This window comes from Loxodonta africana, chromosome 3, assembly GCF_030014295.1.
Source record: "Loxodonta africana isolate mLoxAfr1 chromosome 3, mLoxAfr1.hap2, whole genome shotgun sequence".
Taxonomy (NCBI): Eukaryota; Metazoa; Chordata; class Mammalia; order Proboscidea; family Elephantidae; genus Loxodonta; species Loxodonta africana.
The window spans coordinates 63349182-63370617 of record NC_087344.1 but is presented as its reverse complement, the minus strand read 5'-3'; the positions used below and the strand labels follow the sequence as shown (position 1 = coordinate 63370617).

The following is a 21436-nucleotide window of genomic DNA, read 5'->3' as shown; positions in this document are numbered from 1 at the left end:
AAGCATCAAAAGAGGATGGAAGGAATACACAGAGTCATTATACCAAAAAGAATTAGTCGATATTAAACCATTTCAAGAGGTGGCATATGATCAGGAACCGATGGTACTGAAGGAAGAAGTCCAAGCTGCTCTGAAGGCATTGGCGAAAAACAAGGCTCCAGGAATTGATGGAATATTAGTTGAGATGTTTCAACAAACAGATGCAGCGCTGGAGGTGCTCACTCATCTATGCCAAGAAATTTGGAAGACAGCTTCCTGGCCAACTGACTGGAAGAGATCCATATTCATGCCTATTCCCAAGAAAGGTGGTCCAACTGAATGTGGAAATGATAGAAAAATGTCATTAATATCACACGCAAGCAAAATTTTGCTGAAGATCATTCAAAAACGGCTGCAGCAGTATATCAACAAGGAACTGCCAGAAATTCAGGCTGGATTCAGAAGAGGATGTGGAACCAGGGATATCATTGCTGATGTGAGATGGATCCTGGCTGAAAGCAGAGAATACCAGAAGGATGTTTACCTGTGTTTTATTGACTATGAAAAAGGCATTCGACTGTGTGGATCATAACAAACTATGGATAACACCGCGAAGAATGGGAATTCCCGAACACTTAATTGTGCTCATGAGGAACCTTTACATAGATCAAGAGGCCATTGTTCGGACAGAACAAGGGGATACCGATTGGTTTAAAGTCAGGAAAGGTGTGCGTCAGGGTTGTATTCTTTCACCATGCCTATTCAATCTGTATGCTGAACAAATACAATGAGAAGCTGGACTATATGAAGAAGAATGGGGCATCGGGATTGGAGGAAGACTCATTAACAACCTGCGTTATGCAGATGACACAACCTTGCTTGCTGAAAGTGAAGAGGACCTGAAGCACTTACTAATGAAGATCAAAGACCACAGCCTTCAGTATGGATTACACCTCAACATAAAGAAAACAAAAATCCTCACAACTGGACCAATAAGCAACATCATGATAAGTGGAGAAAAGATTGAAGTTGTCAAGGATTTCATTTTACCTGGATCCACAATCAACAGCCATGGAAGCAGCATTCAAGAAATCAAAAGACACATTGCATTGGGTAAATCTGCTGCAAAAGACCTCTTCAAAGTGTTGAAGAGCAAAGATGTCTCCCTGAAGACTAAGGCGCGCCTGACCCAAGCCATGGCATTTTCAATCACATCATATGCATGTGAAAGCTGGACAATGAATAAGGAAGACCGAAGAAGAGTTGACGCCTTTGAATTGTGGTGTTGGCGAAGAATATTAAATATACCATGGACTGCCAAAAGAACAACCAAATCTGTCTTGGTAGAAGTGTGGCCAGAATGCTCCTTAGAGGCAAGGATGGCGAGACTGCGTCTTACATACTTAGGGTATGTTGTCAGGAGGAATGGGTCCCTGGAGAAGGACATCATGCTTGGCAGAGTACAGGGTCAGCAGAAAAGAGGAAGACCCTCAACGAGGTGGATTGACACAGTGGCTGCAACAATGAGCTCAAGCATAACAACGATTTTGAGGATGGCGCAGGATCAGGCAGTGTTTCATTCTGTTGTGCATGGGGTCTCTATGAGTTGGAACCAACTCGACGGCACCTTACAACAACAGATAAAACTTATTAACTTGCCAGAGCCTCAGAAGGAGGAATATTAGACCTTTTGACAAAACCTGAGCATCCAGCAAAATTCCCCAAAGAGGAAAAGACAGCATAAATGAAAACTCATTTTCTCAAAGCAGTAACTGAAATTCCAAATTACTTCTAGTATACTCAGTTTATAGTGTTTTTAAATATGAACCCCAAACCAGTGTCTTGGTAGCAGAGGGGAAAATCCAGGCTCATTTATCAAAAATGTTAAGCTCTAAGTTTCAAGCTTTTGGTTTCCTTCTTTTAAAACTTAATTCATTCTGATGGCTAGAGACCTAGTCTCTTATTTCAGACCTTAAATATACTAGTTCCTCCAGTTGAAAAGAAAAGTATTGTAGGGAAAAAAATCACAGAGTTTAGTAAAGCAAAAAAAAAAAAAAAAAAATTTATTTGGCACATATTCAAAAAGGCAAAAGTGGGAAGCAGACAAGGATACTGCTAGAGCCATGCCTGCCTGAGTCTAAGGAAATTACAGAATAGACAGAAGGGGGAAAACAGATGAGCACGCTGCCACAGCCTTGTCTGCCCGAATCCAAGGAAATATTACAGAATAGACAAGAATGGGAAAACGGACAAGCACACTGCCACAGCCATGTCTACTCAAGTCCAAGGAAGGTTACAGAGTCATCAGTATATATTAATATTACAAAATGGCCACGCCATTGAAAGCTTCACCTTTTCGCAGATTTGCTAGAAACTGTGATCCTACATTTCGAATTGTCTTTCTTAATGATCATTGGTACAGGTTTCAATAGTGACAGTCAGGAGAGTCTTCATTGGTCCAACAACTCTTCTACTCACTAAGTGCTAATAGAAAAGAGTGGAAAGTCTTTTGTGTTCTGTTTTATGATTGGCTTATGTGAGAGGTTCCCTAAAAGATATTTTCCAAGATTATGCTATCTATTGTCTTTATATCTCAGGGCCCAGTTGACGTGTCCTTGTGAGTCCTTGTGAGCCCTTAGAGCCCAGCTCCAGCCGGGTCACATTATCTGTGCTCAAGGACAGGGAATAAAGACTCCAATATTATTTTCTAAATCACTCTCTACTGGTGACTTTAATTTTAGCATTGTGATTCTTTATTGAGAAACTATATCATAGAATAGGTAGGGGACTACTACTTCTCCGTGCAAATGCAGCAAAACAGAGTGCTATTTTCCAGATTTTGTCTGAGCCACAAAAAGAAACCTAATGAGGAACACCGTGGGGTTTGGGCAGCGTTTCACTTAGACCAATGTGTACCTTCATTGTGTGAGTGTTTTCTGGTGGGTGAGAGGCAGCCTAGTGCTCTAGCCTGTCTCTCAACCACCTTATCCTGTCACAGGCGTCTTCAATGCTCATGATGAGTGCTAATGGCTTTTACTGGTCGACTCGTGCCTGAATTTTTGTGGCTTATAGTGGCTCAGAGCTCTTTGAAAATATAATTACCTCTTTATTGTTTCAAATGCCCGAATCCAGTTCACTAAGGGTTGCTAAATATCACTCTTAAAACAAACGATCAAACAAAAATCTAAGAAAGATTTCTTAAACAACTGGTTTTCCAAACAAATATGCCGAACAAAACTTAAGAAAACAGGAGAAAAAGAATAAGCAAAGGCATGTTTTCTGAGAGCACTCACCCCGTGGATGTCGAAGGGACATGGAGCATGAATGCTTGGGTCCAGGAGATAGGACTTGTCTTTTTGCCACTTCTGCTCCACAGTCTAGGTCTCCTCGAGGTCTACGGGATTCGTGGTTTTGGAATTCCTGCAGCAACTAACTCTTATAGGGTGAAAACACCACAAAGTTTAATACAGCAAAAAGAAAGGCTTTTGCGGCATATATTCAAAAGGGCAAACGTGGGAAGCAGGCAAGCATGCTGCCAGAGCCATGTCTTTCTGAGTCCCTGTTCCCAGTTCTTAAGGATGCATTTTAGCCAGCCGCACTTCGAGATTCCTTGAACATTCTCCATTCTCTAGATACACACACTCACACAACCTAATCCAGTGCACCAACTAAACAGGTACCTGAGACTTTTATGCCCTCAGCAGTCAATTCCTCCCACTTCTTGGCACTCTTCTAAGGCCTTACCTAGGAATTACCCCGTTACTTATCAAATAACCTTGGATTTCTAATGCCTTCAACGGTCAATTCCTCCCACTTCTTGGGACTCTTCTGAGGCCTTACCTAGGCACTTACCAAACAACCCAGGCGCGTTTCATGTCTCTCACAGAACCATCATTTGGGTCGGGGGTGGGAGGGTAGATCGGCTTTCAGAGCTGCTCCAAGGTCTCTAGGAGAGAATCTCCAGGTGACGCCAGACATCAGGGCTGTTCTGTTTTCTGATCCGCCTCAGGAACCAAGCAGATGGCTCCTGGGTGGCTTGTCAGAAATGTTACTGGGTGGTAATCCCAGGTCCTTTTTTTTTTTTACTTGGCATGACTCGTATTGGCCAATAAACGAGAGACCGAGGTGGGAGAACAACAAAGGCACCTTTATTTCATTGTACAAGGAAGCAGAGCAGTCGGAGGTATTGCTGCCAAGACTGCTCACCAAGGGCGGGCAGGCAGGTTACTTTTAAAGAGGTTTACAAGTAGGGATTTCGTACAAGTTACTTCACCAACATTCTTAATCGTACTACGCAAGCGCAATATATAACCGCCAAGCAAAAGCAGGATTCAAATGCAAAGCTGAGTAGGGGGCAACCTAGCAAAGGAAACGGTTTTGCAATACAACACTGTAGGGGAGGAAGCAGGTAAAGAATACAGCGTTGTGGGGGCTCTGCCTCATCGTTAAATACAGATTCTGATATAATAGGTCTGGGGTAAGGCCTGAGAGTCTGCATTTCTAACAAGCCCTCAGGTGATGGTGATGCTGCTGGTCCAAGGACCACAATTTGAGGAGTGAGATGGTGGAGGACTCACCCTGCCTCGTGTAGCAGCTGCTCTGGGGAGCCACTGTACTCTTACGTCCTTGGATAGATTAGGCCCCTACCACCTTCTTGCAGCTCTGACACAGGGTTCAGTTATGTCGGATGCCAGATATTTGGTCACTTGACAAAAGTCTCCCAAGCTCCTGCTCCTGGCCAAGCTGGGGATGGAGAGAGGAATTGGGAATGCTACTCTCTGGTCCATGCCACCACCCTCTCTTGCCCTCTAAATGATCTCTCTTCTTCCACTCCTGCCTCCTACCATCTACCATCTATTCCCTGCCCAGCAGTCAGCATACTCAGATCTTGTTACTCGTTTGCTTGACACTCTCCAGCGGCTCCCCATTGTTCCTGGAGTCAAATCCAAACTCTTTACTGTGACCTAAGGGGGACCTGGGGCCTGCTGCCCTCTGACCTCATCTTACCCTTCCCATTTCTTGTTCCCCTCCAGTCACACTGACCTTTCACTTCCTTGAACATGGTAAACTTATTCCTACCTCAGGCCATTTGGGGCCCTCTGCATGGAATACTATTCTTCCAGATCTTCTTACGACTTGTTCCTTTTCATCCTTTAGATTTTAGCTAGGGGAAGGTCCAGGTTTTGCAGATCCCTCAAGCTTTTACAATATGGGGAGGGGGTGGAGGTCCCTCTTTGAGGAAAAGATACCAAGTTATAAACACACAATTATATACAGGAAGGAGACTTGAAGCTTAAACTTCATTGACTTCATGGTTATTCTGTCTCTGGTTTTGTTTATATGTCGCCTCCTCCAAGAAGCCTTCCCTGGTTACTCTGTTTAAAGCAGCCACCTACTCAATCTTTATCATGATACCATTTTTTATTTAATTTATGGAATTCATCACAGTTTGAAATGATCTTGTTGATTTATCTCTTTACTTGTTTTTGTCTGTTTCTTCCAACTAGAGTGTCAGCATCTCGAGAACAGAAACCTTGTCTGTTTCATTTCTGCGGTGCCCAACACAGTGCTGAGCACCCAGTAGTATGTCAGTAACCAGTGGGGGAATGAATGGACATGGTCTCTGCCCTCCAAGAGCTACAGTCTTATGCAGCAGGAAGACACATAGCAAGCAATTTCAGTGGGATAAAAAGCCATGGTCTACAAAAATCTTAGAGAGCACAGCTCTACTCTGACACACGTGGGGTTGCCATAAGTTAGAGCAGACTCAGCAACTGATTTATGGGAGCTCAGAGGATGAGCACATAACAAGGCCTGTGGGGAAAGGGCAGGGAGATTTAGGACAAAATACCTGAAACAGGTGAGGCCTAAGCAGTCTTAAAGGATAAACAGTAGTTAGCCAGGCAAAGGGAAGGATGGAAGAATGTTCTAGGCAGAGGAAACACTGTGAGTAAAGGCATGGAAGTGTGAGCCCCTAGACCCAGAGGAGACTTGACTGGTTATATTTTGGGTGATTTCAAGAATTCACTTGATGCAAAGATGCAGCTGGGCACTAAGGTTGGGACTAAGGTGAAGGTAGTAGGGGTCACATAGAGTCCAAGAACCTGGGGCTGGATGGAGGGAGCAGGTATAGGAAGAGTCAAGGAAGTGGCACTGGAGGCACCAGAGGCAGGGTTCCACCCAGGACTCGCCACAATGATTCTGGTCCTGAATCTGGAAGGAAGAAGCCTACCTCTCCTGGGCCACCTGTGTGGACTGGAAAGGCTCTCGGGTTAGATAGACCTGAGTATGCATTGTCACAGGTTGGGTCCCTGGGAAGCAGACTCTGAGATGGAGATAGCTATCAGCACAGATATTAGGGTAAATTCTTGGGTTAAACTCCTGTGGAAGGAAGGGAAGGGGTAGGATTGAGTGTGGGAACGTAAGCTTCCGTGCCTCCTTCATATTTCCCCCCCTCTCCCTCTGGCTTCTCCTTTAATATCGGGCTTTTCAGGGTCTAACTATGTGTCCTCCAGGGTGTCTCACAGACATCCCAGTGTAATATGTCCCCAAATGAGGTCACCATCCACCCCCTCACTGTTCCTCCTCAGTGTCATCTCCATGAAGATACACATTGCCACAGTCTTAGTCATCTGGCCCAGAAGTCTAGGAGTCATCCTTGACTCCTCCCTTCCAACACACATCCAATCCATCACCAAGTCCTGTCCATTTGACCTCCCAAATAACCCTCACCTCCATTCATTTCCCTCCATCTGCTTTGCCATGGTCCAAGCCTCCTTTGGTCCTCCAGATGATTGGAATTGTCTCCTTGTCATTCTGCACATAGTGGTCAGAGCACCCTTCCCCAACCCCAGACCCAGCCTTGTCCCTTCCATACTCAGCATCCTTCAATGACCCCCCATTTTCTGCAGAACGAAGTACAAACTCCTTAGCTTGACATTCAAGGCCCTTCATGAGTTGACTGATGCTTATTTTTTTCTAGCTCTGTCTCTTCTTAACCTCCTCATACTTTAAGTTTTCGCCAAACTGAAGTTCTCCAGTTCCCTGAGAACAAGACACATCCTTTCCTATTCTTCCAGGCCTTTGCACTTGCTGTCCCCTCTGCCTGGAATTTCTTCCTCCTTGCTTCACAGGCTAACTCCTACTCTTTCTTCAACTGAGGTGGGAAGTCTTTTTCACACCCTCAAGTCTGGGCTAGAGGTACCTGTGAATTCCCATGACCCATTGTAGCACATTTCACTTGTCTATTTCTGGATCACACTCTTGAAAATGGTTTGTGGGCCACTCAAGGGCAGGGTCAGGGTCTATTTTCTGAGTCCTCGGTAATCTGCCCAGGGCCTGGAGCAGTGAGTGCATGTCCAATGAATGCGTGAATAGTTGACCACAAGCGTGGTTTCAGCCAAACTGTGTGCATACCCCGTTCACATAGTGACAAGGTTTTCATTTTTTTTAATCAAAATTAATGCAAAAAAAAAAAAATCCATAATGAACAAAATATCAAAATTTTACATGAAGATGGGATCGTAACAGTGCTGTGCCAAGCCATATTGGAGCCTGAGGCAAAATGAAGAATTAGGAATAGTGTAATTACCATGAAGCCCTGGTGGCACAGTGGTTAAGAGCTACAGCTGCTAACCCAAAGGTCAGCAGTTCGAATCCACCAGCCACTCCTTGGAAACACTATGGGGCAGGTTCTACTCTGTCCCTTAAGGTTATTATGAGTCAGAATTGACTTGATGGTAACAGGTAATTACCATAGTACTGTATCTTAATATTGATTGTGATTTAAAAAAAAAAAAATCTTGCATTAAAATATTATTTATCTTGATTACTGGGTTTTTTGGTGCTTCCTTAAATTTTGTACCAAGGTGAGTGCTGCACTTGCCTCACCCTAGTCCTGCCTCTAAGGAAGACCTTCTCAACAGGTCTGGGCATGGCATGAGGGGGTAGGGCAGGACCCAGGATGTCTAGGTTGGGTCTCCTGGCTAGAGAAAGAGTTTCTGGAGGATAGTTGCCACCACCCCACTGAACTGGGGCCTAAACCCAAAAAGAGGAAGGAACTTCCTGAGTGGGGGGTGGATAATGGTGTGTCTTCCCCAAAGACCCAGAGTGGGCACCACGCCCTACTCAGCTGTGGGCTGCCTCCCCATCTCTCTCCAGTAGGGCTAGGTCAAGTGTGCTCCCTTGCCCCGGAAGCAGGGTCGCCCGAAGCATGAGGGTCCAGCAGAATTGAGAAATAAGGCCAGTCCCAGACGTATGGGCACCTTGAGCTCAAAAGAAAGGGGGTCTTTGAGCAGCAGTTTTCAAATTTTCTGGTCTTATGACCTCTTTATATCCTTAAAAATTATTGAAGGCCCCAAAAAGCCTTTGTTTATAAGGGTCCTATCTTTCAATATTTACCATATTAAAAATTTAAATTGAGACATTCTAAAAAAATTTAGTTTTTAAATAAAAGAAAATCATAAACTCATTCCATGCTAACACAAGTGAAATATTTTTAATGAAAAGTAACTCAATTTTACAAGCTAATACCTCATGGATTTTGGTTCCTTGGTTTGGAGGGTTAGAGTCACGGTTTCACGGGACATCCCAGTTAATTGGCCTAGTAACATGTTTAGTGTTTCTGTTCTACCTCCTAGTTCATTGCATAGCACCTGGGGTCTTAACAGCTTGCAACCTGCCATTCAAGGCACAACAATTTGTCTCAATTCACCTGGAGCAACAGAGGAAGAAGAGGAGTCAGGAATAGGAGGAGGATATGGAATGTGTGGTTAATTGCCTCCATGACCAACTTCTCCTTTGCCATGAGGCCAGAAGAACTGGATGCTACCTGGCTATCATCACTGAACATTTTGAGCAAAGATTCCATCGATGAATCCAGATCAAAAGAGGGAAAGTTCAGAACAAAATTTCAAATTCAAATGGACTGGAGACTTTCTAGAGCTATGGAGCCCCTGAAACTATTGCACTGAGATAATCTTTAAACCTTAAACCAAAAATATTCCCCAAAGTCACCAGGGAACAATAGTTTAGGAAAATGGAACAATAGTTTAGGAAAAAAGGATCTGCCTTGAGCATTATGCTCTTTTAGGAGCTCTCTTTGTAAGATCAGATTGACAACAGCAGCTTGAAAGATTAGATAGGATTTTAAGAGGCAGTGAGTTCATGTTAATGAGGGAGAAACAACTCAGAAAAGGAAGGTGAGAATGGTTGCACAATTCGAAGAATGTAATTAATATCACTGAATTATACAAGTAGAAGCTGATGAATTAGTGTATTTAGAAAAAATAAATAAAATAGATTCTCTAAAACATAAACAATTGAGGGAAAAGAGTGGCTTCCATTTACATTTTTGCAAATCTCTTTAATGGCTTAATGGAACACAGCTGGATTCTTGTATTTGCTTCTGTATTTAATCTGTCATGATTTGTTGTTTTAGTTGAAGTGTATGAAGAAAATCTGGCCTTATACAAATATGTACTTGGAAAAAGGAGGGGTATTTTAATGGCCTTTTTAGATCATTGGTACTACTCTTCTTTGATACTACATCAAAGCTCCACATACAATGGTGTCACTAGGTGGGTGTGGGGGGTAGACCCATACTGGGTGACATTGTCAGAGGGGTGACATCAAAATGACTATCTATAAAAATATCCCTGTAGTTATTTATAACAACAAAAATATTTTTCATAAGACCAACTTATATGTATCAAGATACCTACAAGGCTAAAACTCTATGCTAATTTACTTTTTGAACCTTCTAATGTGGTCTTTTTTTTTTTTAATGTGGTCTGGTCAGAGCTGTCATTATTACTCAATTACAGTGATGTTTTGTGTCATGTGGTTTCCCCTGCACATGCTACAAGCATGCACTGTTGTTTTTGTCGTTGCTGGTGTTTTATAGCTGCTGATTGCGGTGTTTTAGCTACAATATTGCGATAATTAGTTTTTGTGAACCTATATCAACAACTTCTTTGAGAATGAAGTATTAATTAAAGGAAAAGAAGGAATGATATACAGGAATTACAATTTACAAGTAACATTAGTACAAAAAAATTACAAAGGATTCTGTATGGTCTAGTAATGGAGGAGGTCCATGGTGGGGGGGTGACACCATGAGCTACTTACTGGGTAACACCAACCCTAGTGATGCCACTGTCCATAAATGGTAGTTCCTTAAAGATTAGTTGCAACGTGGAACCCAAAATCATATCAATGAACTTTTCATAACCTGTTAAATTAAAATCCATTTATCTATCTTGTCCTTATCATGGCTGATAAAGTAGAGGGTCTGAGAAAAAGAGGGAAACCCTTAGTGGAGCATTTTGACACTTGTCATGGATTGAATTGTGTCCCCCCAAAATATGTGTCAACTTGGTTAGGCCATGTATGGTTGTCCACCATTTTGTGATTTTCCTATGGGTTATAAGTCATAATCTCCGCCTGTGGTTAAAGAGGATTAGGGTGGGGTGTAACACCCTTGCTCAGGTCACACCCCTGATCTGATGTAAATGGAGTTTCCCTGGGGTGTAGCCTGTACCATCTTTTATCACACAAGAGATAAAAGGAAAGAGAAGCGAGCAGAAAGGGGGACTTCATAACAGTAATAAAGTAGTGCTGGAAGCAGAGCGTGTATGTTGGACCTGGGGTTCCTGCGTGGAGAAGCTCCTAGTCCAGGGGAAGATTGATGAGAAGGACCTTCCTCCAGAGCTGTCAGAGAAAGAAAGCCTTCCCCTAGAGTTGACGCCCTGAATTTGGACTTCTAGCCTACTAGACTGCGAGAAAATAAATTTCTCTTTGTTAAAGCCATCTACTTGTGGTATTTGTGTTGTAGCAGCACGAGATGGCTAAGATGACACAATAGCCCAAACAGTGGACTCAAACATAGCAATGATTATGAGGAACATTTCGTTCTGTTATATATAGGTCTTTATGAGTCATAGCTGACTGCACAGAACTAACGACAACAGCATCTTGCCCTTTGAATGGATCTTTTACCCATGCATAATTTTGAAACGTCATGCATTGCTCATTTGGAAAATATTGGTTTAGTGATTACACAGGTCTTCCAAACTCAACCTTTCATTATGTAATATAAAAAAAATCCCATTCATTAAGATGTTAATATCATGTTAATAACTCATTTTTAACTACCAATGTATCAGAAAATTCTTTAAGTACTGGAAAAAGCTGTCAAGCTCACACTGGCAGATACGCATTTTCCAGAAGTTCTCATTTATCACTGGCAACAAATACCATCAGTTGTTTTCCTTAAAGTGACAAGCTCACTTCATTCATATTTAAGAAAATGTCAGCCAGATACTCAAGTCTCAGAAACCAGAATGTGTCAGTCATTCAAGTAAAAAAGGTGATCCAAGGGAGAAGTGGTTTGTTCAGCTCACAACTCAACCAATCACATAAGTGCTTGGCCTGAAGACATCCATTGTACTTCAGTTTGTACTGGGAGTATTTTCTGTGTCCTTCCCACTTTGACACAGAGAATATTAAAAAAAAAAAAAAAAAGGTAGGTGCTAAAAGGTCATGATTTAATTAATAAAATTAATAATTTTTAATCCTTTATTTTAATTTGAAAAGCATTTAAAAATTGAAATTGCGTTTATCTTTTACACGGTGTGTGCGTGGCCATGGAGACTACAATAACTCCTAGTGCAGTTTGGTGTCACTGCCTTGATTTGTGCTAAGGCACCAGCAGTTTTGCCCATCATTGATTTTGAACCATCAGTGCAAATGTCAACACAGTGAAAAAGGCAAATAATGTCTTGGTATTATTACAAAAATAGTTTTGACCTCATGGACCCCCCTCTCCAGGGTTCCGTGGACCACAGCTACCGTCCAAGCACTTGAGATCAGAGGGCAGGGCTACCGCTAGGAGTGGAAAAGTTCTCAAAAGAGAAGAAGCTAGTTGTGATGCTGGAGAAGCAGCATAAAATGCACCTTCAAATCAACTTTACAACTCACAATATGACTCAAGGATGAGTTTTTTGTTTTGAAAGGAATCACAGTGATTTATTGGGAATAATGAAACCTAAATTTATTTAGTTTAACATAGATAACCACCACCACACTAAATAGAGCAAAACACAAATTTTCTCAATCAAAAATATTCCAATTTGAATCAGTTGTTTCTTTAAACCCACCTGTAAGCTCTGGGGCTCCCTAAGGGATGGGCGTAATTAACAAGGCTCATCATCCATTACTTCATTGATTGGTTCATGGTGCTGGGAATGCAGTGTGGAACAGGCAGACAGGGGCCTTACTCTCTGGGTACTCACAGTTGAGTGGGAGAGTTAAACAATCACACAAATAGGAATATGATTACAACTGCACCACAGGGAGCTTTGAAATGGGGACCTGACTGTGATATGAGGACCTGACTTGCCCAGAGGTCAGCGAAGACCTCCTTGAAGAAGTGAAATTCAGCTGAAGTCTGAAGCATGAGTTGGAGTTGGGCAGGTGAAGGCGGAATGTGGGTAGGGAAGAGCATCAAGGCAGTGGGGTGGGTATGTGTGGAGGCCCTGAGGTAGGAAAGGTCTGGGCAAGTTTTAAGACTTACCCAGGAAATTCTTTGCTGCTGGAGCCCAGTGGGAGAAGCCACAAAAAAAGGGTGGAGTGGCAGTTGGGTATAGGGCAACACTATCAAGGCCTTTCAGTTCCTGGAGCCTATCAAACTCTGTCTAGCCTTGGCCCAGGACCCATGCAAGTTCCTCTGCCTGGAATGTTCTTTCTCCTGCTCTTCCTTGAAACCTCATGTGAAAAGTCACCTGGTTTCTATGCAGATTCCCTTCTTATTCTCCATAAATTGCTTTTGTCTGTCTCTACTGTGAGGCTGTAAATTCCCTGAGGGCAGGGCCTCATCTGCAGTTTTCACCTTGTGTCTCCCGAGCTTAGAGTGTGCCTGACATACAATTGGTGCTCAGTAAATATGTGCTGGATGAATGTGTGAATAATCGAATGACCATACAGCTACATTTGAAATCCTGGCTCCGACCCTTAACAGCTGTGAGACCTTGGACGAGTCACACCACCACCCTCTACTTCAGCTTCCTATTCCGTAAAACCGGCATTACACTCCTATCCCAAAGGGTTTTTGGGAGACTCAAATAAGGTAGTGCATGTGGAGGCACCTGGCAGGGTGCCTGGGTCCAAAAGAGATGCTCCTAAGCTTTAATTTTCTTCCTTGATTCCCACTTCCAATTCTGCGATCTTTTCATTGCTTGATGATATATGATGATCCTCAGGCCCCTCCTATCCCCAGCTGAGTCTCTTGCTCTTCTCCCAGTAGCTGCTTCCCTGAGTCATGCTCCCAGTAACGTAAATATCACCAGGGTTTCCAGGCTCCTGCGATGGTAACCTTAGCAGGAGGAACAGGAGTGGAGGGGAAGGAGCAACTCTTCAGATGGACACTGGAGACTGGGGAGGAACTGTTGAAAATGGACTAGACTCTGGATAGTGAAATTATGGCTAGCTTTAATTTTTAATATACTTTAAGAATTATTTTATTTTGACATAGTTTTGTTGTTGCTGTTGTTAGATGCCATCGAGCCTGTTCCGACTGATAGCAACCCCATGCACAACAGAATGAGACACTTCCCGGTCCTGTGCCACCCTTAAAATCGTCATGCTTGAGCTCATTGTTGCAGCCACTGTGTCAATCCACCTCGTTGAGGGTCTTCCTCTTTTCTGCTGACCCTGTACTCTGCCAAGCATGATGTCCTTCTCCAGGGACTGATTCCTCCTGACAACATGTCCAAAGTATGTAAGTCGCAGTCTCGCCATCCTTGCCTCTAAGGAGCATTCTGGCCACACTTCTAAGACAGATTTGTTCATTCTTTTGGCAGTCCATGGTATATTCAATATTCTTCGCCAACACCACAATTCAAAAGCGTCAACTCTTCTTCGGTCTTCCTTATTCATTGTCCAGCTTTCACATGCATATGATGTGATTGAAAATACCATGGCTTGGGTCAGGCGCACCTTAGTCTTCAGGGTGACGTCTTTGCTCTTCAACACTTTGAAGAGGTCCTTTGCAGCAGATTTACCCAATGCAATGCGTCTTTTGATTTCTTGACTGCTGCTTCCATGGCTGTTGATTGTGGATTCAAGTAAAATGAAATCCCTGACAACTTCAATCTTTTCTCTTTTTATCATGATGTTGCTTATTGGTCCAGTTGTGAGGATTTTTGTTTTCTTTATGTTGAGGTGTAATCCATACTGAAAGCTGTGGTCTTTGATCTTCATTAGTAAGTGCTTCAGGTCCTCTTCACTTTCAGCAAGCAAGGTTGTGTCATCTGCATAACGGAGGTTGTTAATGAGTCTTCCTCCAATCCCGATGCCCCATTCTTCTTCATATAGTCCAGCTTCTCATTGTATTTGTTCAGCATACAGATTGAATAGGCATGGTGAAAGAATACAACCCTGACGCACACCTTTCCTGACTTTAAACCAATCGGTATCCCCTTGTTCTGTCCGAACAATGGCCTCTTGATCTATGTAAAGGTTCCTCATGAGCACAATTAAGTGTTCGGGAATTCCCATTCTTCGCGGTGTTATCCATAGTTTGTTATGATCCACACAGTCGAATGCCTTTTTCATAGTCAATAAAACACAGGTAAACATCCTTCTGGTATTCTCTGCTTTCAGCCAGGATCCATCTCACATCAGCAATGATATCCCTGGTTCCACATCCTCTTCTGAAACCGGCCTGCATTTCTGGCAGTTCCCTGTCAATATACTGCTGTAGCCGTTTTTGAATGATCTTTAGCAGAATTTTGCTTGCATGTGATATTAATGACATTTTTCTATAATTTCCACATTCAGTTGGATCACCTTTCTTGGGAATAGGCATAAATATGGATCTCTTCCAGTCAGTTGGCCAGGAAGCTGTCTTCCATATTTTTTGGCATAGATGAGTGAGCACCTCCAGCACTGCATCTGTTTGTTCAAACATCTCGATTGATATTCCATCAATTCCTGGAGCCTTGTTTTTCGCCAATGCCTTCAGAGCGGCTTGGACTTATTCCTTCAGTACCATCGGTTCCTGATCAGGTGCCACCTCTTGAAATGGTTGAATATCGACTAATTCTTTTTGGAATGACTCTGTGTATTCCTTCCAACTTCTTTTGATGCTTCCTGCATCGTTTAATATTTTCCCCATGGAATCCTTTACTATTGCAATTCAAGGATTGAATTTTTTCTTCAGTTCTTTCAGCTTGAGAAACGCTGAGCGTGTTCTTCCCTTTTGGTTTTCCATCTCCAGCTCTTTGCACATGTCATTATAATACTTCACTTTGTCTTCTCGAGAGGCCCTTTGAAATCTTCTGTTCAGTTCTTTTACTTTATCAATTCTTCCTTTTGCTTTAGCTGCTTGACGCTCAAGAGCAAGTTTCAGAGTCTCCTCTGACATCCATCTTGGTCTTTTCTTTTTTTCCTGTCTTTTCAGTGACCTTTTGCTTTCTTCATGGATGATGTCTTTGATGTCATTCCACAACTCGTCTGGTCTTCGGTCACTAGCGTTAAATGCGTCAAATCTATTCTTGAGATGGTCTCTAAATTCAGGTGGGATATACTCAAGGTCATATTTTGGCTCTCGTGGACTTGCTCTGATCTTCTTCCATTTCAGCTTGAACTTGCATATAAGCAATTGATGGTCTGTTCCACAGTCGGCCCCTGGCCTTGTTCTGACTGATGATATTGAGCTTTTCCATTGTCTCTTTCCACAGATGTAGTCAATTTGATTTCTGTGTGTTGCACCTAGCGAGGTCCATGTGTATAGTTGCTGTTATTTACAATGAAGAAGTCGTTTGTCTTGCAAAATTCTATCATTTGGTCTCTGGCATTGTTTCTATCACCAAGGCCATATTTTCCAACTACTGATCCTTCTTTGTTTCCAACTTTCACATTTCAATCGCCAGTAATTATCAATGCATCTTGATTGCATGTTCGATCAATTTCAGACTGCAGCAGCTGATAAAAATCTTGTATTCATCTTTGGCCTTAGTGGTTGGTGCGCAAATTTGAATAATAGTCATATTAACTGGTCTTCCTTGTAGGTGTATGGATATTATCCTATCACTGACAGCGTTGTACTTCAGGATAGATCTTGAAACCTTCTTTTTTTTTTTTTCTGTTATTTTTATTTTTTTAATAGAAACCTTCTTTTTGACCATGAACGCAACACCGTTCCTCTTCCAATTGTCATTCCCAGCATAGTAGACTATATGATTGTCTGATTCAAAATGGCCAATACCAGTCCATTTCAGCTCACTAATGCCTAGGATATCGATGTTTATGTGTTCCATTTCATTTTTGATGATTTCCAATTTTCCTAGATTCATACTTCATACATTCCAGGTTCCGATTATTAATGGATGTTTGCAGCTGTTTCTTCTCATTTTGAGTCATGCCACATCAGCAAATGAAGGTCCCGAAAGCTTTACTCCAACTGCGTCATTAAGGCCGACTCTACTTTGAGGAGGCAGCTCTTCCCCAGTCATCTTTTGAGTGCCTTCCAACCTGGGGGGCTCATCTTCCAGCACTATATCAGACAATGTTCTGCTGCTATTCATAAGGTTTTCACTGGCTAATGCTTTTCAGAAGTAGACTGCCGAGTCCTTCTTTCTAGTCCGTCTTAGTCTGGAAGCTCAGCTGAAACCTGTCCTCCATGGGTGACTCTGCTGGTATCTGAATACCGGTGGCACACCTTCTGGCATAACAGCAACACACAAGCCCCCACAGTATGACAAACTGACAGACATGTGAGGGGACATAGATTTAGGCCTTCAGAAATGTTGCAAAAACAGTACGAAGATTTCATGTATGCCCTTCACCCAACTTTCCCCGATGTTAACACTTATAGAACCATACTACAATGATCAAAACCAGGAAATTAACATTGATACAATATTATTAATTGAATTATAACCCTTATTTGAATTTCATCTGTTTTCCCCCTAATGTTCTTTTTCTCTTCTAGGATCCAATCCAGAGTCCCACATTGCACTTAGTTGTCATGTATCTCTTTAGTTTCCTCTTATCTATGATACTTCCTCAGTCTTTCCTTGTCTTTGACGACCTTGATGCTTTTTATTAGCACTGGTCAGTTATTGTATACAATGTCTCACAATTTGGTTTTGTCTGATGTTTTCTCATGATTAAGTGGAGGTTATGTATTTTTTGCAAGAATATCACAGAAGTGATGTTGTGTCCTTCTCATTACATCATTTCAGGGATACATAAGGTTGATGGGGCTTTGTAAAGGTGATGTTAATCTTGATCACTTAGTTAAAGTATTGTCTACTGGGTTTTCTCATTGGATACTTTTATTTTTTAATTGTATTTAATTTTTTTTTAATTATTAAAGTAACAAATGCACCTAAAAAGCTCAAACAAAAGTATAAAGTAAATCAACTTTTCACCAAGGCTACCTCACCTTCCCAGAGGGTACTTAACTAAGGTCCACTCTTCCAGATGTATCCTTCTAGATTTTTTGATATTCATATACGCATACATAACGGAGTAATACCAAATATTTTCTCCAATTTTATTTTGTTTTGTTTTTACTCAACAATATTATCCAGGGATAGCTTTCCATGGCAGAACAATCAGATCTAATGCACTCTTTCTAATGACTGACTAGTATTCCTTTCTATGGGTGGCCCTCCTATTGTACTTCTTTGTGTTTTCTGTGTTTCTTATGAACATATAAGTTATTTTTAATATAGAACATTTTATCATCAAAAATTTCCTCCAAGTTCAATCAATAGAGAAAAACTCAAACTTTATCAAAAAAACTAAATATTTTATAATATAAAATTTTATGTATTTGACCACTACAAATAAATTATCTAAAACTTTAAGCCAAAATAAGCCAAAGGATAAAATGTTGTATTTTAAAATGGAGTAAGAGAAAAGAACTGAACTACCATTGATTCATTGAATTTCAGATGCTGAGATATAACCTCAGATTGTAAAAATACACCATTATTTTGTGTAGAAAGGAAAAAATGCTACCAATTAACTGGAAGATGCTATCAATTTTAAGGCATATCTTGATTTTAGAGTTTTAAAAATGTGTAAAATGGAAGTCTTAGAAGGGACAAATGACTGTAGTCCCTTCTTAGCCCTTTGTTAACTGGAATTCCTCTTTGATCTTCCAGGCACGGACAGGAAACTTTGATCAGCTACCACTTCTAGCTCAGAGTAATGGAGTCAAATGAATCCTCCCACCTGGACTCTGAGTTCCGATACATCCTCTTCCCAATTTTTTACAGCATCATCTTTGTGCTGGGTGTCATCGCCAATGGCTACGTGCTGTGGGTCTTTGCCAGCTTGTACCCTTCCAAGAAACTCAATGAGATAAAGATCTTCATGGTGAACCTCACCATGGCTGACCTGCTCTTCTTGGTCACCCTGCCCTTGTGGATCGTCTACTACTACAACCAGGGCAACTGGATTCTTCCCAAATTCCTGTGCAACTTGGCTGGCTGCCTCTTCTTCATCAATACCTACTGCTCCGTGGCCTTCCTGGGTGTCATCACTTACAACCGCTTCCAGGCAGTGACGCGACCCATCAAAACTGCTCAGGCCACCACCCGCAAGCGTGGCATCACTTTATCCCTGGTTATCTGGGTGACCATTGTGGCCGCTGCATCCTACTTCCTTTTCATGGACTCCACCAACACAGTGTCTGACAAAACTGGCTTAAGCAACATCACCCGCTGCTTTGAGCATTATGAGAAGGGCAGTGTGCCAGTCCTCAGCATCCACATCTTCATTGTGTGTAGCTTCTTCCTTGTCTTCTTCATCATCCTCGTTTGCAACCTGGTCATCATCCGCACGCTGCTGACGCAGCCGGTGCAGGTCCAGCGCAATGCTGAAGTCAAGCGCCGGGCACTGTGGATGGTCTGCACGGTCTTGGCTGTGTTCATCATCTGCTTTGTGCCTCACCACATGGTGCAGCTACCCTGGACCTTGGCTGAACTTCAATTCCAGAACAACACTTCCCACCAGGCGATTAACGATGCACATCAGGTCACCCTCTGCCTGCTTAGTACCAATTGTGTTTTAGACCCGGTCATCTACTGCTTCCTCACCAAAAAGTTCCGAAAACACCTCACTGAGAAGTTGTACAGCATGCGCAGCAGCCAGAAATGCTCCCGGGCCACCATAGACACTGGCATTGAAGTAGTCGCGCCACTCAACCAGAGGCCCGTCAGTTCCCTCAAAAATTAAATTAGTCCCTGATTACTGGGGACAGCCCCAAAGCCCTTTTCTCCATGGCTATCAAGGACTGGCCTGGGGGAAGAAGAGCAATCTGCTGTGCTCTGGGCTGTTGTTTGTGCATTTCCTATTTGGGCAGTGGTAGCCTGTTAGGTATGGAAGCAATCTCACCAAGGCAGAGATAATGGCAGAGCAAAATTGAGGACATCCAGGCCAGAGCGCCACAAGGCCCAGAGTCTTCCACTGAAGCATAGACTTAGGCTGGGAAGTGCTTGCATATAGTGAAGCCTGCAGAGTAGAAGGAACTGGTCAGGTCTCCTTTCCTCTCTGTCTGGGAGGCCCCTCCTAACCTAGTGTCTTAGTTACCTAGTGCTGGTATAACAGAAATACCACAAGTGGATGGCTCTAACAAACAAATTTATTTTCTCAGTTTAGGAGGCTGGAAGTCAGAATTCAGGGTGCTGGCTCTAGGGAAGAGCTTTCTCTATTGGCTCTGGAGGAAGGTCCTTTTCTCTTCTGAGCCTCTGCTCCTGGGCAATCATCATGTGGCTGGGCATCTCTTCCCCCATCTCTGTTTCTCTCACTTGCTTATTTAATCTCTTTTATATCTCAAAAGAGATGGATTTAAGATACACCCTACACTAAGTCTGCCTCATTAACATAACAAAGATAACCCATTCCCAAATGGGATTGTAACAGGCATAGAATTTACAACACATATTTTTGGGGGATATGATTCAATCCATAACACCTAGTTTCCAGGAGGTGAGAGGAGCAGTTACAGTCCCCAGGAAGTAGTCAGGCGCTTTGATTTTGGGATGCAGAAGGGAGGTGTCAGCTTCTCTTGAGGATTTCTAGATGCCTGTTTATGATTTTCAGTAAACACATGCAAATGAGCCTCTTGTGCCCTGAGCCATGTACCTGCAGTGTGAGCCTGGCAACCTCAGACCCCAGGGCTTGGAGGAGCCTTCCCTGGCTTCTGGAGCCTCGTGGCCCTTCTGAGAAATCTTCTTTGCTTCCAGCCAGTGTCCCCATGTATTTGGGACCCTTGTCTCCTGTCTAATGGGCAAACACTGGATTGCTGTTTTTGATTAATGCCTCCGGGTGGCCAATATTCTGCTGGGGTCTGGAATGGTAGTTGTGGGGTGGGTTTAGCTGATGGAGACCAAGTAGACAGTGCCTTATAGTCAAGCTTTGGTGTCACACAGCCCCAGGTTCAAGCCTTGGCTTTATCATTTTCTGCTGAGGGACTGTGAGCTGAATTTCCTACCTCTTAGGGTGTATTGCCTATGAAGTAAAAGCTACCTCATAGGGTTGTTACGACAGCAAATGCTGAGGCATTGGTCAGGGTGACTGCTCATCCCAGATGCTCCCTCTTTGGAGAATTTCACTCCCTCTTGCAGCCAACCCCTCGATTCTCCATTAGGGACTCAGTGGGTAAGAGGTGGGCATCTGGCCTGAGCTGGGCCAATCAGGTTCTCTCTCAGGAATAGGCAGCAAGATTCAGGGCTGCTGTTTTAGGCTGTGCAGGTCGCTTACCTGAACACATAAACTCTGGAGCTGTGAGTGTCTATGTGTATGTTTGTCTGTGTCTGTGACAGGGTGGGAGTGGCTGCCTGCATGAATGTAGTGGGAAAAAAATGGCTCCGCTCAGAGAGAAGATGAAGATGCATGGTACAGAGGGAAGAGAGACCACAGGGGCCTAGGCTAGAGAAGGGATTGTGCTACCAGGGCCTGTTGGCCCTCCTCCTCAGGCCCAACCCTTCCTGAGGCTCATCTGCTTGCCCTCCTTTGGATGCTCTGAAATTCCCTGGTCAGGATACATTCTCTTAGTTTGCCTAAGCTGATTTGGGTGGATATCTACTACTTGCAACCAAAAGACCTCTGAATAAGGCAAATGTTTATATGCTAAAACACATTGTTTCCTGAATTTCAACCAGTTGTGTACCCCCTTGTAAACTCTGCCATATCCACGTACCACCTGTTTGTTTACTTAATAAATATTTTAATTTAAATTGAGTCGTGTTTTTAAACTTAAATTTATTTAGAAAGGAAACTTTATAACATAATTGTGAATGAAAACCAATGCCATCTGCCACGAATAGAAGGTAAATGGAAACAGAAGCGCATAACTGTTAAAATAAAAATGTTTCTCCATCTCTCATCGAAAATCACCTCAGGTGCCCCCAGGGACTTGTGTAGCACACTTTAGGAAACA

General features: G+C 42.8%; 1 protein-coding gene across 3 annotated transcripts in view; it reads left to right on the top strand.

Moving 5' to 3' along the window:
- PTAFR (platelet activating factor receptor) overlaps positions 1-21233 on the top strand; it is a 32623-nt gene extending 11390 nt beyond the window's left edge. For 2 of the 3 annotated variants that reach the window (XM_003415431.4, XM_064281571.1), the window contains exon 2: positions 18156-21233. In XM_003415431.4, coding sequence (XP_003415479.1) covers positions 18202-19230 — 1029 coding nt within the window. In that variant the 5' untranslated portion in view covers positions 18156-18201 and the 3' untranslated portion in view covers positions 19231-21233. Of the gene's footprint in view, positions 1-13538; positions 13753-18155 lie in introns of those variants that run through there. The other variant, XM_064281572.1, reaches the window with a different exon arrangement.
- Positions 21234-21436: the final 203 nt, after the last annotated feature.